Source organism: Mercenaria mercenaria, chromosome 10 (assembly GCF_021730395.1).
Source record: "Mercenaria mercenaria strain notata chromosome 10, MADL_Memer_1, whole genome shotgun sequence".
NCBI classification, from domain to species: domain Eukaryota; kingdom Metazoa; phylum Mollusca; class Bivalvia; order Venerida; family Veneridae; genus Mercenaria; species Mercenaria mercenaria.
This window is the reverse complement of record NC_069370.1, coordinates 68,725,269-68,739,354: the sequence shown is the minus strand read 5'-3', so window position 1 is coordinate 68,739,354 and position 14,086 is coordinate 68,725,269. Positions and strand designations below refer to the sequence as shown.

The following is a 14,086-nucleotide window of genomic DNA, read 5'->3' as shown; positions in this document are numbered from 1 at the left end:
AGATGTGGTCTCTATCGTGTTCACAAGAAAATTGTGGACGGAGGGACAACAGACGGATGGATGATGGGCGATCACAAAAGCTCACCCTGTCACTACAAAAGCTGATTTACTGAGACAGACTCACTTTCACTTCTTTGACCATTACCCTGCTGAACTTGTTTATCTTTCATTTTGGGCAGTACCATTAACTGACTAAAGTGGTGCTTACCAAAAAGATACTGACTGAATTGCGAACAGTGCAGATCTTGATCAGACTGCAGGGATGTGCAGGCTGATCATGATCCACACTGGTTGCAAAGGCAGAATCAATCGTGTCCGGCATGATAAGGGTTAATCACTTATCCCTCCTAGAATTTGTCTTAGAGGTGGACTGAATTCTTCTAAGTAAGGAAACTATCCAGCTGCATTGAGGAAGGTCAAGATTTTTCTAATGTGCATGCTCGATAATAAATTAATGTTCAAGCGGCTGAAACTGGCCGTACGACAAATTATGTTGGTGTGACTAAAACCAGAGAATATTATAAACAGACCAGGCTAGCTGACAAGAATTATTTATTATATAAATTAGAACAAACAATTCTGGTGTAAGAAATCTCTTCTTGCTTATCAACAATGTATATAACAGCAATAATGCAGATAAAGAATAAAATCTGTAAGGAAAATATTTGGAAGCAAGCACTGCAACACAGCAAAGTTTGTAAATTTTAATGAAATACTGATATCATTTCATCAAAAGAACACAGGAAAGCCATACATATATTGACAAATAATGCAATAAACATGATTTCAAAAGTTACTTTAAATATTTGAACAATACAATTTGAAACAACTTTCCTCCATTTTAACCTAAATTGTACGACGATGCCCCAGAGGGGATTTTGTACTGTATTGGAAGAAGAAGAAGAAGAATAAAATCCTGTTGATAGTTTTAGAAAGAAAAAATAATAGTGGAAATGGTGTAAATAAGATACCCTTCTCTTGGATTTAAAAAACAAAACAGAAACAATTAGAATAAAGTAGTATTTTTTTTTTCAAAATCAGATCAAAATTCCTCCCTGGAGAAAATACTATACCATGACAATTGAAGTCATTAAAATATTAAAGCACTTAATGTCACATGCATTTCTTAAAATCATACTAAAGTAAAACAAAACAATGTACATGTTTACCAAACAGATTAAACCACTGCCAAAGCATAAATAAATACAATCATGTACAATTCTCTTTTTTCAAACTGACTTTTTTCTAATCCAAAAAACAACAATTATTTGAACCAACAGATATTTAAGTGAAGGTTTACAACCCTACAAACTATAATTCTAAAACTGGCAAATCCGATCTTCTGTTCCTTATGATAACATCCCAACATTCCATTGTCTTCAAACTGTAGAGGTTTATTCAATTCAGTACAGCTATAATCATTACAATTTCCCTAGCTTAACTTGACGTACATTTAAAGAACACAATCAGCGTTAAACTGTATACAAGATTTTTATGTCATATGAATCTCGCGACAGTGTTATCTTATAATGTATAATTCTTGAGTTTGTTTATCACATGAGGAAGGTACTTGAAAATTAGGCTACAATCAAAACTGGAAAGCATGTAAGGATTTTCTTAACTTTTTTGCTGAAACTGGGAATAACTGCATATTACAGTGATTTCTGGGTTTTGATTAATTAAAGTATGTTATAATTAAGTGAGTTGGGTTTTACGGCGAATCGACACAAAATGGTCATATATCGCCCAATGTTATAATTAAAACTGTTATAATTAAACTTTAATAAAGAATGCATATAAATATAAAGGATTTTCTAAACTTTTTAATGTTGTTTCAATGCATATCCCCTTGCAAACTGCCTTTCAAGAGGCTTTTGTGATAAATGTAATCCTAAATTACAAGTATAACTGTAACAGGACTAGTGCAGCAATACTGTGGAATGGTATACAAACACATGCATAATTACAACTTTTAGAAATATTTTAAAGAAAATAAGATGTTCAAATACTTATAGTTCTAGGCTTTATTTAATTTGCAACATAATTTTAGATTGCATTAGTTACTCAACAGTTCAAAATATTTAACAGACTGTGAGACACGTAAAAGACAAAGCAGAATTCTAAAAAAGGAAGGTGACTGTTTTAATTCTTTACATATGAATGAAACAGAAATCATTATCATTTTTACTTATGTATATGAAAGCAAAGCTGGTCAACAAGAGAAGAATCAACATTTCACTAACAACAAAATTTAACAACTCATTACCGACATGCTTAATTTGCAATATTAGTTTTACCTGGGAGCTTAACCTTTACCCTGCCAAATTTCTATAATGAGCTTGTACATCTTTCAATTTGGACAGTACCATTGACTGTTAAACAGAGTGCTTATCAAGAAGATACTGATTGAATGGCGAACAATGCAGATCTTGATCAGACTGAACAGATATGCAGGCTGATCAAGATCTGCACTGGTCGCGAAGGCAGAATCAATTGTGTCCAGCATGTTAAGTGTTTAACATCATACACATATGTTCATGCTGTCCTGAAAACTCCTACAATGAATTTGCTTTCATCCTAAACTTAAAAATAAAATTTGCCTAGAAACAAACCTACAGTTTCAGTGACTGCTCTTAGAGGCCCTAATTAACTCAGATTCTTAAATGTATGAAAGAGAACGAATCACAAATGACAACTATTGTGTTTACAATAAAGAACATAAAACAGGTGAAGAGCCCCCATATGAAACAATCTGAGAGAGGACCTGACAAGGATGCTATGGGCCAAGCTGTCCAAGAGAAAACTCATATGAAGGTACTTCTATTTTCAGCTCTAGTTGCCCCCAAAATGGGCAATGTGCCCCTATTTGAAAAAACAAATGAAGAGTGGACTTTATAATGATACCCCATTAGGCAGTTCATGAAAAAATGTTGTTCAAATGTATTTACATTTTTAGCTAGAGCAGGCTGTCTAGCATACCCTGACAAAAAATTAGGGCTAATTTTAGGGCAATTTGTACAAAAAAATAGGGCTAAAATTAGGAATTTGGTACAATTTTAAGGAAATTTTAGGGCTAAATTTAGGAATTTTCAAATTAAAATATGGACTTTAAAGACCATGTAATGTGCTTACCTTTATGTGATTGACATAAAAGTAACTCACAAATAGTGCTTTATTTACAGAAAAGACGTCTACCACTGGTAAACTGCTTTGAACTGTGCTAAACTGTTTTTTTCTGAATCAGAAGAACTTTTAAACAACATTTAAAACATTTTCTCTTTTTGATCATTGCAAAAAAGTTAAAAAATTAGGAATTTTTGTGGAAATATAGGGCCTTTTTAGGAATTTCCTTTGATTTTTTTAAAAAAAATAGGAATTTTAGCCAAATTGAAAAAAAATAGGAAAAAGTAGGAATTTTAGGGACGCTAGACAGCCTGCTAGAGAGGCCAAGAACTCCTATTTTAACAGATTTAGGAAAAGACCTTATAATGCTGACGCTACAAAGTTTGATGAATCTATCAAGCAGTTCATGAGAACAAATGATATTTTATTTTAGGCTCTACTATAATAATGAAATTTCCTTATTTCTCCCAGTATTTACCCTGAATCTTCATTCATTAACATACATTTAAACAGAATTTAAAACAAAACAGTAGTATATAATTATATTCATAACAAACAAAGAAAAATAAAAATTTATATAAATAAACAAGCATTATATATACATAAATGATTTGCAAAAAATAATACCAACACAATATCATTTTGGAAAGACTATCTCATGTTATGTTTTGTAGAAATGACTAATGACCAACACACTGATATCTTATCCTATGCCTATAATTAAACAAGAGTTGTCTGTAAGACAGGCAATGCTCGAATTTTTAAACTGTTGTCCCAGAAGGAGGAATATTACCCTAAATGTTAAAATATCTAGAGTTTCAATCCAGTATCTGCATTAGTTTTGAAGATAGTAACTTGCATGCAAAACTTTAACCATGATTTTCTAGGTCCTAAAGCGGGCATATTTTGGCTAAAACTCATGTCAAGAGTTATGGAACTTGATGCTATCATCTAGTTTTATAACCCTGAAGACACAAGTAAAGTTTCAAATCAATATCTGCATTAGTTTTGGAGGTAGTAACTTGCATGCAGAACTTAAACCAGGATTTTCTAAGTCCAAAAGATGGCATAATTTGGCCAAAATACATGTCAGAGTTAAGGGACTTGATCCTGTGTGGTTGATTATTGACCTAGAAAAAGAAAAATGTAACTTTCAAAGCTATATGCCTTGAAATGATAGCTACACGTACTTGCATGCAAAACTTCAACCAAGGTGTGATGCTGACACGACAACAGCTTGGACTATTCTTTGAATAGTCAAGCTAATGAAAAAAGCCCTCAATACCTAATAACTGGGCTTGAACTGAAGAAGTAATCAAAGACATGAAATTCCAAATTTATATTAGCCTAAAGAGTATGGGAACTGTCTTTCAAAATAGTATATAAAACCTAGTTTCTCACTGAGCATCCGGATAATCAAAAGAAAGATGTGTAATGGTGGGGAATATTTTGGCTGACATTTATAAATCAAATTGCAATAAAAACAATATTCTAATATGACTAACAATGCTTTAATCATCACAACGATGTTATGTTGACGTCACGTCAACGTGATATTTAGCGCCATGTACGCATCAAGAAATAGCGCTTTCAAATTTCATGAAATATTTTACCTAATAACGTGTTTTAAACGAAATGTGACATTGCACAAATGTTTTGATTAATTTATACACATACCTTATTAGTTATTCGCTTTGCTGAATAATTCGCAATAATTTTCGCTCGAACTGAATTCTGCCGCAAGACATATTACCGTTTCCGGTCCTGATGTGTTTCAACAAGCACCATGCTTGAGCGAAGAAACAGTTCCATCATATTTGATATAAAGTTTAAAATAAAAAACATATTAGAATCAAAATAATTTATAGCAAAACAGTGCTTTACCACTATTTATACACTTGGCGGTTATACGTCGTCTGAAATAATTTCACTCGGGCTGCGTCCTCGGGAAATTATTACGCCCGACGTATAACCGCCCATCGTGTATAAAAAGTGATAAAGCACTGTTTTGCTATAAATTATTTCTTAAATAGTACTTATACAGCAACTGCTACTGATAAATAGAATGGAAGAATTACGTTTTAGGAAAGTTCACTGTGAAACTTTCTGAGCTGAATTGAGCTAAACAAGGAAGACAACTCTACAACAGGAAAACTTTGTCTTTGGCAGGCCAGAAAACAGTCAAAAAGTCTGCATTATTGACTAGTACACCATTCAATAATTATTATATGTTTTATAACATGACAATAGATACTAATTTCTAAAGACTTTTTTTTCAAAGTAACAAACATGTGCTGAATAATGACATGTCATAGAGCATGATCAATAAACTTGAGATTTGTATATGTCATGTAAAATATTCACTTTTCATAGAAAATATTCGATGTGACAATCCCTTTAGTTTATTTTTTCTTTTTAACATGTGAAAATAATCAACAAACCCACTGGTAAAAATGTCTATAAATATAAAATCTAGAATTTAGTGGTGTTCTCTAGCACCTCTTTAATTTTATCACAGCAGAAATTAGATGCTTGCCTAGCTTCCACACTAGCATCAGAAAAACTCAGGAAACCATGTGGCAGATTATCAAACACTTTCAGTGACACAGATCGTCCCAGTTTAGAAAGCTTCTTGGCGAACATGACTGAGTCATCCAAAAGTGGATCAAAATGGCATGCCTGTAAGACAAAAATGATGAATTTAATAGCAGATGTAAAAATATAGTAACAACTTGTCAAACATGGTGCTTAAATTTGCTTTCAACAGTTTGTTACTTTTATCTTTCATAAAACAAATTTGTACATATGAATTTTTTTGCACATATAAATTACAAGAAACCACCTCTATAGCCATCTGTTACATCTGTTAATAATTAATCTACATGTAAGTTGGTTGATATGAAAACTGTTGGAGGAAATGTAGCAGCATAGCAGAACTGGTGAGAAATAAGGAAGCAAAGTGATGGGCCATTTCCCCTAACACCTCCAGGGTTCATACAGACAAGGCCAAGTCAAATTCAAGGACTTTTCAAGGACTTTTCAAGCACTAGTCTTATAGTTTTCAAGGACTTTTTCAACCATAATACTGTGTTACTACCTGCTGTGATTCTGCATCCCAAAACCTAATATGAAGATCCATCTGTTTTTCTTGCATCTTTTTATTTCAAGTTTCATCAATCAGAGCGACAAATGGTCCCCTGATCTTTTCAGTCAGTAAGCTTTTAAAGTGGCCAAATACACAGATATAGGCAGTTTTTCTTTCACCAAGAGCAAACTTTTTCGCTATTTTACTGTCTGGAAACATGGTTTGAAATATTTTATTAATGTTTTCATTGGACTTGTTTAAGGTATATTTCTGGTTTGCATTGTCCATATAATTTCTGCTTTAAGTACATTATTTTTTTATACTTAGTTTGAAATACTAGCACTCAATGACGCAAACAGAATGGTAACTGTTTGGGGTGGGGGTACCGTAAGACTGTCACACACTTTCCCATTATGATAAGAATTGCGATTCATGCTCCGTGACGAATTGACGCCATTTTAGTCAGGGGAGACAACGCTAAACAGAAAGTACGAAACATTCGTACCCAAACTTTGCTTTCGTCCCGAACACATTCGACCTTTTTTTATTACGGCGTTTTCGTAGCTCTGTCCATTGTTCGAAACTTGCCATTTTATTCTAAAAGATTTACTTTCGGTTTTTGGGGAGATTTTAATTGTCTAGCATACGACAAAATAAGAAATTCAAGCACTTTTCAAGGTCTTTGGGCAATTTTCAAGCACTTTTCAAGACAAATTGTGTTTTCAAGGACTTTTCAAGACTGCCCTTCATTTTCAAGTACTTTTCAAGCCTGTGCGAACCCTGACCTCCAAGGTTATGCTGCCAGGAACCCAGTTCACCTCATAACCACTTCATTAATTTTATTTGGGTTTAAAACTTTTCTGTAACATGACTGCTGTGGCACATTCTTTGGTTTTTACAGGACGTGTGTAATAATCTGCTCTCAACATTAAAAATATCACAATCTCCATCTTTAGTAAAGCTTCTAGAGTCTTCTACCATACTCATAATTGTACTAACACAGCCTCTATTCTAGTGGCTGAAAGCCGTATAATGTGGATACTTGAAAAAGTTTTTAAGCAAGAAAACAACTGATAAAACTTACAGTCAGATGAACAGGTGGCAGTCTTCTCAGAGCTTCATCTGGTGCTAACAGAGGAGACATGTACATGTTCTTAACAATGGGTAGATGGCGAAACAACTGTATTGGGCTCTGAGCAATTTTCCTTTGAACAGAGTACAACTTTGGAGTAAATGTCCGTTTCCCAGGAGACAAATGTGGAGATACTGGCGACCCTAATGACTTGTGTGGAGAGGATTTCGCTGAAGTCTGCCCAGGATGAAATGATGTTGCAAGGTCAAGACTCATATTTCTTGTATACATTTGTTTAGGTTCACCTTTAGAAGTAGAGCTAGTTATACTTTGGTTGTCATGGCAACTTTCATTATCTGTATCACCATGTATACCACTATCACTGGTGTCAGAAACTGAATGTTGCTTTGGACATCTATTTCCAATACTGTTTGGAACTGAAACATTTTCCTTATCTTCTGAATGACCTTCACTGAACTCTTTACTTACAGTCTCATCATCTTCCAAAAGATCTTCTAAAGAATGACACAAAAAGCTTCTCATATCATCAAGGTTAGTTGGACCTGTTTCATTTCCAACATCTAATAACTCTTGACAAACAGCATACATTTCAGATGGATCTTTACTCTCTTGCTTTTCAGGTACCTTTTCAGGTTTTCCAGTTAGCACATCTATCTTCACATTTGAATCTATTTCATCTAAAACATCTTTAATGGTTTTTTCAACAACATTGTTTTCTTGCAGACCATATCCATGTTCAGGTTGCACTTTAGATTTTGCAACTTGAACATCTATTGCCAGATTTGAATCTATCTCATCTAAAATATCATTTATAGTGCTACCAACAGTGTTTCTTTCTTCAAAGTCTTTTTCAGATCTAACATCATCCTCTTTTAATAAAACATTTGTAGTTTGATTTGTTCCTTCAATCTCAGGTTTATCATTTTCCATGACAACTTCGAAATCACCTTTCATTTCATTTGAATCTTCTATCTTTCTGTCCATCTCAGATAAATTATCACACTGATTCAAACCTGATATCACAGTACATTCTCCTATGTAGTTCTCAGTATCAGATTCTAATTTTTCTTTATCACAGATCACAAATTCACACTCTGACAAATTCTCTAAACTTTTGCAGACCGGTAGATTCTCCTTTCCTTGACTTGGATTTGAATCCGAACTGTCATTTGACTGAAATACTTTTGGTTTTGTGGTCTGTTTACAGAGCAAACATTCTGAGACATTTTTACCATGACAATCTGAACACAATTCAAGGGAAGGATTGTCATTGGCTTTCAAGTTAACATCATTGTTATCTGTATTATGATTAGATGATTTCTCTCCATTGTGATTAATATCAGGTTTTTGATTGACTGATACAACAACAGTAGAATCTAGAGTATCATCAGTACATGAACAAGAATCCACAACCTCCCAGTTTTCAAACTTGCCAGGATTGCAAAAGATTGGTGCAGCTATGGCACTTGCAAACTTGTCAGCTATGCCAGCATATGCTGTAAAAAGATAAAACAATAAACATGATACTCAACAGCTGCTAGTTTAACCATGATCTCTCATATAATTTCAATATTCTGAATTTTGATGCTTCAGAATAAACAGAATGATGTTCATTCATAAGTACCTTTATTTCCATACAAGTATTCCTGGGCTCAACAAATTCACTCGTAAATCAGAGTAGAAATCAACTTGGGTCGAGTGGACTGTGGAAATAGCACTAAGCAGTAGCACTTATTTTGCAGGATGTGTGTGATTTCTTACCAAAAATACAATAAATCCAATTTAAATTGAGATGTGTAAAAGCCAGATAGCTAAAATATTTAAAAGTTGAGATATTGTTTGCAACGCAAAAATCTGTCCCGTCCCATTCCGCACCACATTATGATCGCATCAGCTAGATGCTCAACAGTTCAAACAAGATTCCATTATGTCCCTTTTTAACTGATGCTTTCTTTAAAAACCGTTTGTCTATAAGCGAACTGTAGGACAAGCACAAACTGTAGCTGGACATGTTAAGATTATAGGTAGCTTATCCTTCGGGACGACTTGCTTTCAACAAATTTGTCCAGCCTGTATTCACATCTCAACATCTCTATTCAAAACCTTATACCTTCTGAAGAGAAGACAAGCTTACCTGCAAGACATCTTGTAAGTATTCCTACAGGTAAGAGAGGATCAATCATAGACAGAAGGCGAGCTGGAGACGGGGTGTACTGAACCAAGATTGGAACATAGGCTGCCATTATGCCATCTGGAATGCGAATCTGATATGACACTGCCCGCAGTGCTGTAGATATCACAATGTTACCACCAGCGCTATCTCCAGCAAAACAAATGCGCTCTCCTGTCCAACCTGAAATAAATGCAAAATAAAATATTTGAAACAGAATTGTACAAACTGAACTGCAACATTCAAATGAATGACAATGACATTTATAAAGAGTTAATTTCATGTTCTGAAATCACTAACTTTCGAAAGTGAATGAAGTACAAAATGGAGGAATTTCAAAATAGAATTTTATGAATGCACTGCAGACTTACAAGAGTTTGTACTGCATGACAAAGAACAAGTGAAGGAATAAAAAGCCCCCTACTGTTTAAGTATAACACAAGCCAAACACAAAATATATCTTGTACATGCACAATGGTCTTGTTATGGTTAACGTTTTTTTTTTTTTCAAAATATTTGACATATACATCTATGCATAAAAAGTTTCAGACTAGACCTTGAAAATCACTTCAAATCTTAAGCCTTTATTAAGGCTTTAAGTGTGATCGTCTGAGCTAGGGGCCTTGAACATGGCACACTGCCTTGCTATGATGTTTATTAATTCCAATTTGATATTATTAACCTGCATGGCAAAACTTCCGGCCAGACATTATATCTGATGAACTAACAGACTCTTGTTCAACCTTATAGTCTCCTTCACTTGTTTTCACACAATAGGGTAGATGGTACAAATAATATGGACAGGTTGCAGCTCAATGCTTCTTATTGCAAACAATGAATTACTAACGCTGACACAAAATATTTGAAAGATAATTCACATACCTAATTTTTCTGGATTTTTCAAGGCCCAGGCATACGCATAAAAACTTTCTTCAAGCCCTCTTGGAAATGGAAGATCAGGTGCCAAGGCATAGTCTACCGACAGGATTGGCATCTCTAACTTTCTCGCCCATACACGTAAGTAATTCTGAAATGATATACAGGTTAAGACACTTGTTTATGTCCAAGTATGTTTATGATTTCCATCATGTATTTCAGTCAATGTGTACACTCATAAAAAAATATATATATTGCTTTTTACATATACAAAATACATCTGATGTTACAAAACCAATACTGACTGATACATATTGTGTTCACAGAATAATTCTTCGCTTACTTATAACAGGGTAAAATTTCTGATGGTTTCCTTTTGGCTAATCTTTATGAAAACATAATTGTGAATCTACTACAGACACAGTTATCAACCTATTCAACATATGTAAGCTACAAGATGTGAAATTTTAACAATGCTAATAAGACTGACAAATCATAAAATTAAAAGTGTCGTAAAATACACCAACCTACAGTACTGGTTGCGAACCAATATTTGGACAGGACCAGATTTCAGACCTATGTATTAACCTCTTTTTTAGGGATTATCCATGCAATCATTTTATCCAGATCATCTGGATGTTTTTTCTTCATGTCCATGAAAAAAGCATTGTTTCACAACACTATTTTGAGTTTAAGTTTTAATGATATAGAATGCAGAGCTGTCTATTTCAGTGCTGATTTTATTCTGTATCTATTAAATTATCAAGAATCTGAGTAAGTTGAAATTTAAGTTATTGAGAGGCTTCTTTTGTTTTCATAGCCATTTTTCACAGACGCGTTACTTTTAATTTGCTCTGAAGGAAACATTACCTTTTGATAAAGAGATGAATAAAATTATTTCAATTACTGATTTCGATCAGAGTAACAGCAAATCATCGTCAAAAAATTTGTCTAGATACTGTCGAAACTTCTACTTCTAATGACCCACTTTGAGCCCCCACCAAACCAATAGTTCACATCAATATGTGGTGCAGGCTATATTTTTGGATGCATTATGAGCTGAAGTTTACATGGTGTGAGATTCAATTGTGTCCTATTTTGTCCTAAGAAAATTATGAAGAAACAAGAAGATGCTTTTGTAAACAAGAGCTGTCCGTAAGACAGCACGCTTGACTTTTCATAGTGCTGGACTCTGAATTAGAACTTTGCCAGTAAAAGGGGAATAAATATGTCAAAATTCAAACCAGAGCTATGGGGATTGTTTCTTATGGTGAAGCCTTTGATAGTAAATACCTATTTTAAGTTTCAAGTCAATAGCTTTGATAGCAACCAAGATATCAGACTTTATGAAAAACTTTAACAAAAAAATTCTAAGTTAAAAAGGGGCATAAACCTGTCAAAATTCAAATCAGAGTTATGTGGATTGTTTCTCCTGGCAAACTTTAATAGTGAATAACTATTTCAAGTTTCAAGTCAAAAGCTTTGATAGTAACAGAGATATTTAACTTTATCAAAACCTTTAACCAAAGGGGATGCCAACGCTGAGGCAAGTGCAACAGCTCTACATTTTCTTCGAAAAGTCAAGCTAAAAAGTGCAGGTCTCCCCATAGCATAGTAGTAATAGGCAATAAGTCAATAGGGGACAGCAGCGAAAGTCAAAGAAACATTGATGGTTGGCTGCAATAGGGATCATCTTTTCAGCATGTCCAATCATCCCATCAAGTTTCAACATTCTGGGTCTAGTGGTTCTCAAGTGAGGAACTGGAAAATGTTTTCCATGTTCTGGCCCCTGTGATCTTGACCTTTGATCGAGTGATCCCCACAAAAATAGGGGTCATTTACTCTGTATGTCCAATCATCCTATGAAGTTTCAACATTCTTGGTCAAGTGGTTCTCAAGTTATTGATAGGAAAGAGTTTTCCATGTTAAGGACCCTGTGACTTGACCTTTGCTCAAGTGTTCCCAAAAACAATAAGGGTCATCTGCTCTGTAAGTCCTACCACCCTATGAAGTTTGAATGTTCTGGGTCAAATGGTTCTCCACATATTGATCGGAAATGAAGTGTGATGGACAGACGGTTAGACAGGGCAAAAACAATACGTCTCCAGGGGAATGGGAACCATAAAAATATTTAAAAAATTGTCCAGCTACTGATTCCTAGCCAGTACATGTTTACATTTCTATCTTGTAAATCCTTACTAGTTTTTTTGGACACATGACAAATAGAACATGTAAGAGTTAATAAACTATAGTATTACTTTGAGTATTGCTACCATCACAATATCAATCTATCACGTAAGTTTTAAACTCCATATAGTTTACTACACTTATTTCAAAAACAGGTGTTTTCGTAATATGTTTGCTACATGTACAAAAAATTAATATGTGAGCAAGAACACTACAAAAACAAAAACAAAGAGCCTAACAAAATAAACTTACTGAAAGCTCCACCTAATCCTTAACAGTGTTTTTATAACATTGTGGTGTTATTCTGTAAGATCCAGAAAAACAAACCATATATTATCATAATGGGTGGTAGTAGGAATTTTTTAAATGTATCAGATATTTTTTAAGATGTCAAGTTCATGGCCAAAAATGGTATTTTCCTCACAGTAAAATACAGGCAAGATCACTCCTTTGAGAAATAAGTTTGTTTGTTTGTTTTGGGTTTGCCGTTTTTCAACAGTATTTCAGTCATGTAACGGCGGGCAGTTAACCTAACCAGTGTTCCTGGATTCTGTACCAGTACAAACCTGTTCTATCAGCAAGTAACTGCCAACTTCCCAACATGAATCAGAGGTGGGGGACTAATGATTTTAGACACAATGCCGTTTATCAAATAGTCACGGAGAACATACGCCCAACCCGAGGATCGAACTCACAACCCAACGATCCGTAGACCAATGCTCTTACCTACTGAGCTAAGCGGGCGGGTTTTGAGAAATAAGATTTTTTTAGACATTTTACTATGATTTTTGTATGGAAATGTTGCTTTTATGCTAAATAAAATATTCTCAAAGTTTTACCATATATTTACAAAGTAAAAATTGTATTTTTATAAAATACGGGTGTAAACAAGAGCACCGCCTTGCGGGTGCTGACGCTCATCTGATTTTTTTTGTGTAATAGAAATATTGTCCTACCCTTGATTTTCTAAGTCTAAAAAGGGCCATCATTCTTGCAAAAAGCAGGATAGAGTTATGTTTCTTGTTGTACAGTGTCCACTTATGATGGTGAAAAACTGTTGCAAGTTTTAAAGCAATAGCTTTGATAGTTTATGAGATAAGTTGACTTAAACATAATACTCAACCAAGAAAATGATTTTCTAAGTCCAAAAGGGGCAATAACTATTGCAAAAAGCAGGATGGAGTTATGTTGCTTGCTGTACAGGGTCAGCTTATGATGGTGAACAAGTGTTGCAAGTTTCAAAGCAATAGCTTTGATAGTTTAAGAGAAAAACTTGACCTAAACATAAAACTTAACCAAGAAATCTGATATTTTCTAAGTCCAAAAGGGGCCATAAATCTTGCAAAAAGCAGGACAGAGTTATGTTTCTTGCTATACAGGGTCAACTTATGATGGTGAACAAGTGTTGCAAGTTTTAAAGCAATAGCTTTGATAGTTTAGGATAAAAGCTGACCTAAACATAAAACTTAACCAAGAAAACTGATTTTCTAAGTCCAAAAGGGGCAATAAATCTTGCAAAAAGCAAGATGGAGTTATGTTTCTTGATGTACAG

General features: G+C 34.2%; 1 protein-coding gene across 1 annotated transcript in view; it reads right to left on the bottom strand.

Moving 5' to 3' along the window:
* Positions 1-691: 691 nt before the first annotated feature.
* The window catches only part of LOC128559970 (hormone-sensitive lipase-like), a 30,596-nt gene continuing 17,201 nt past the window's right edge, over positions 692-14,086 (bottom strand). The window contains exons 8-11 of the mRNA XM_053553281.1: positions 10,354-10,498; positions 9,436-9,654; positions 7,293-8,797; positions 692-5,802 (exon numbers count right to left, since the gene is read on the bottom strand). Coding sequence (XP_053409256.1) covers positions 5,596-5,802; positions 7,293-8,797; positions 9,436-9,654; positions 10,354-10,498 — 2,076 coding nt within the window. The 3' untranslated portion in view covers positions 692-5,595. The remainder of the gene's footprint in view (positions 5,803-7,292; positions 8,798-9,435; positions 9,655-10,353; positions 10,499-14,086) is intronic.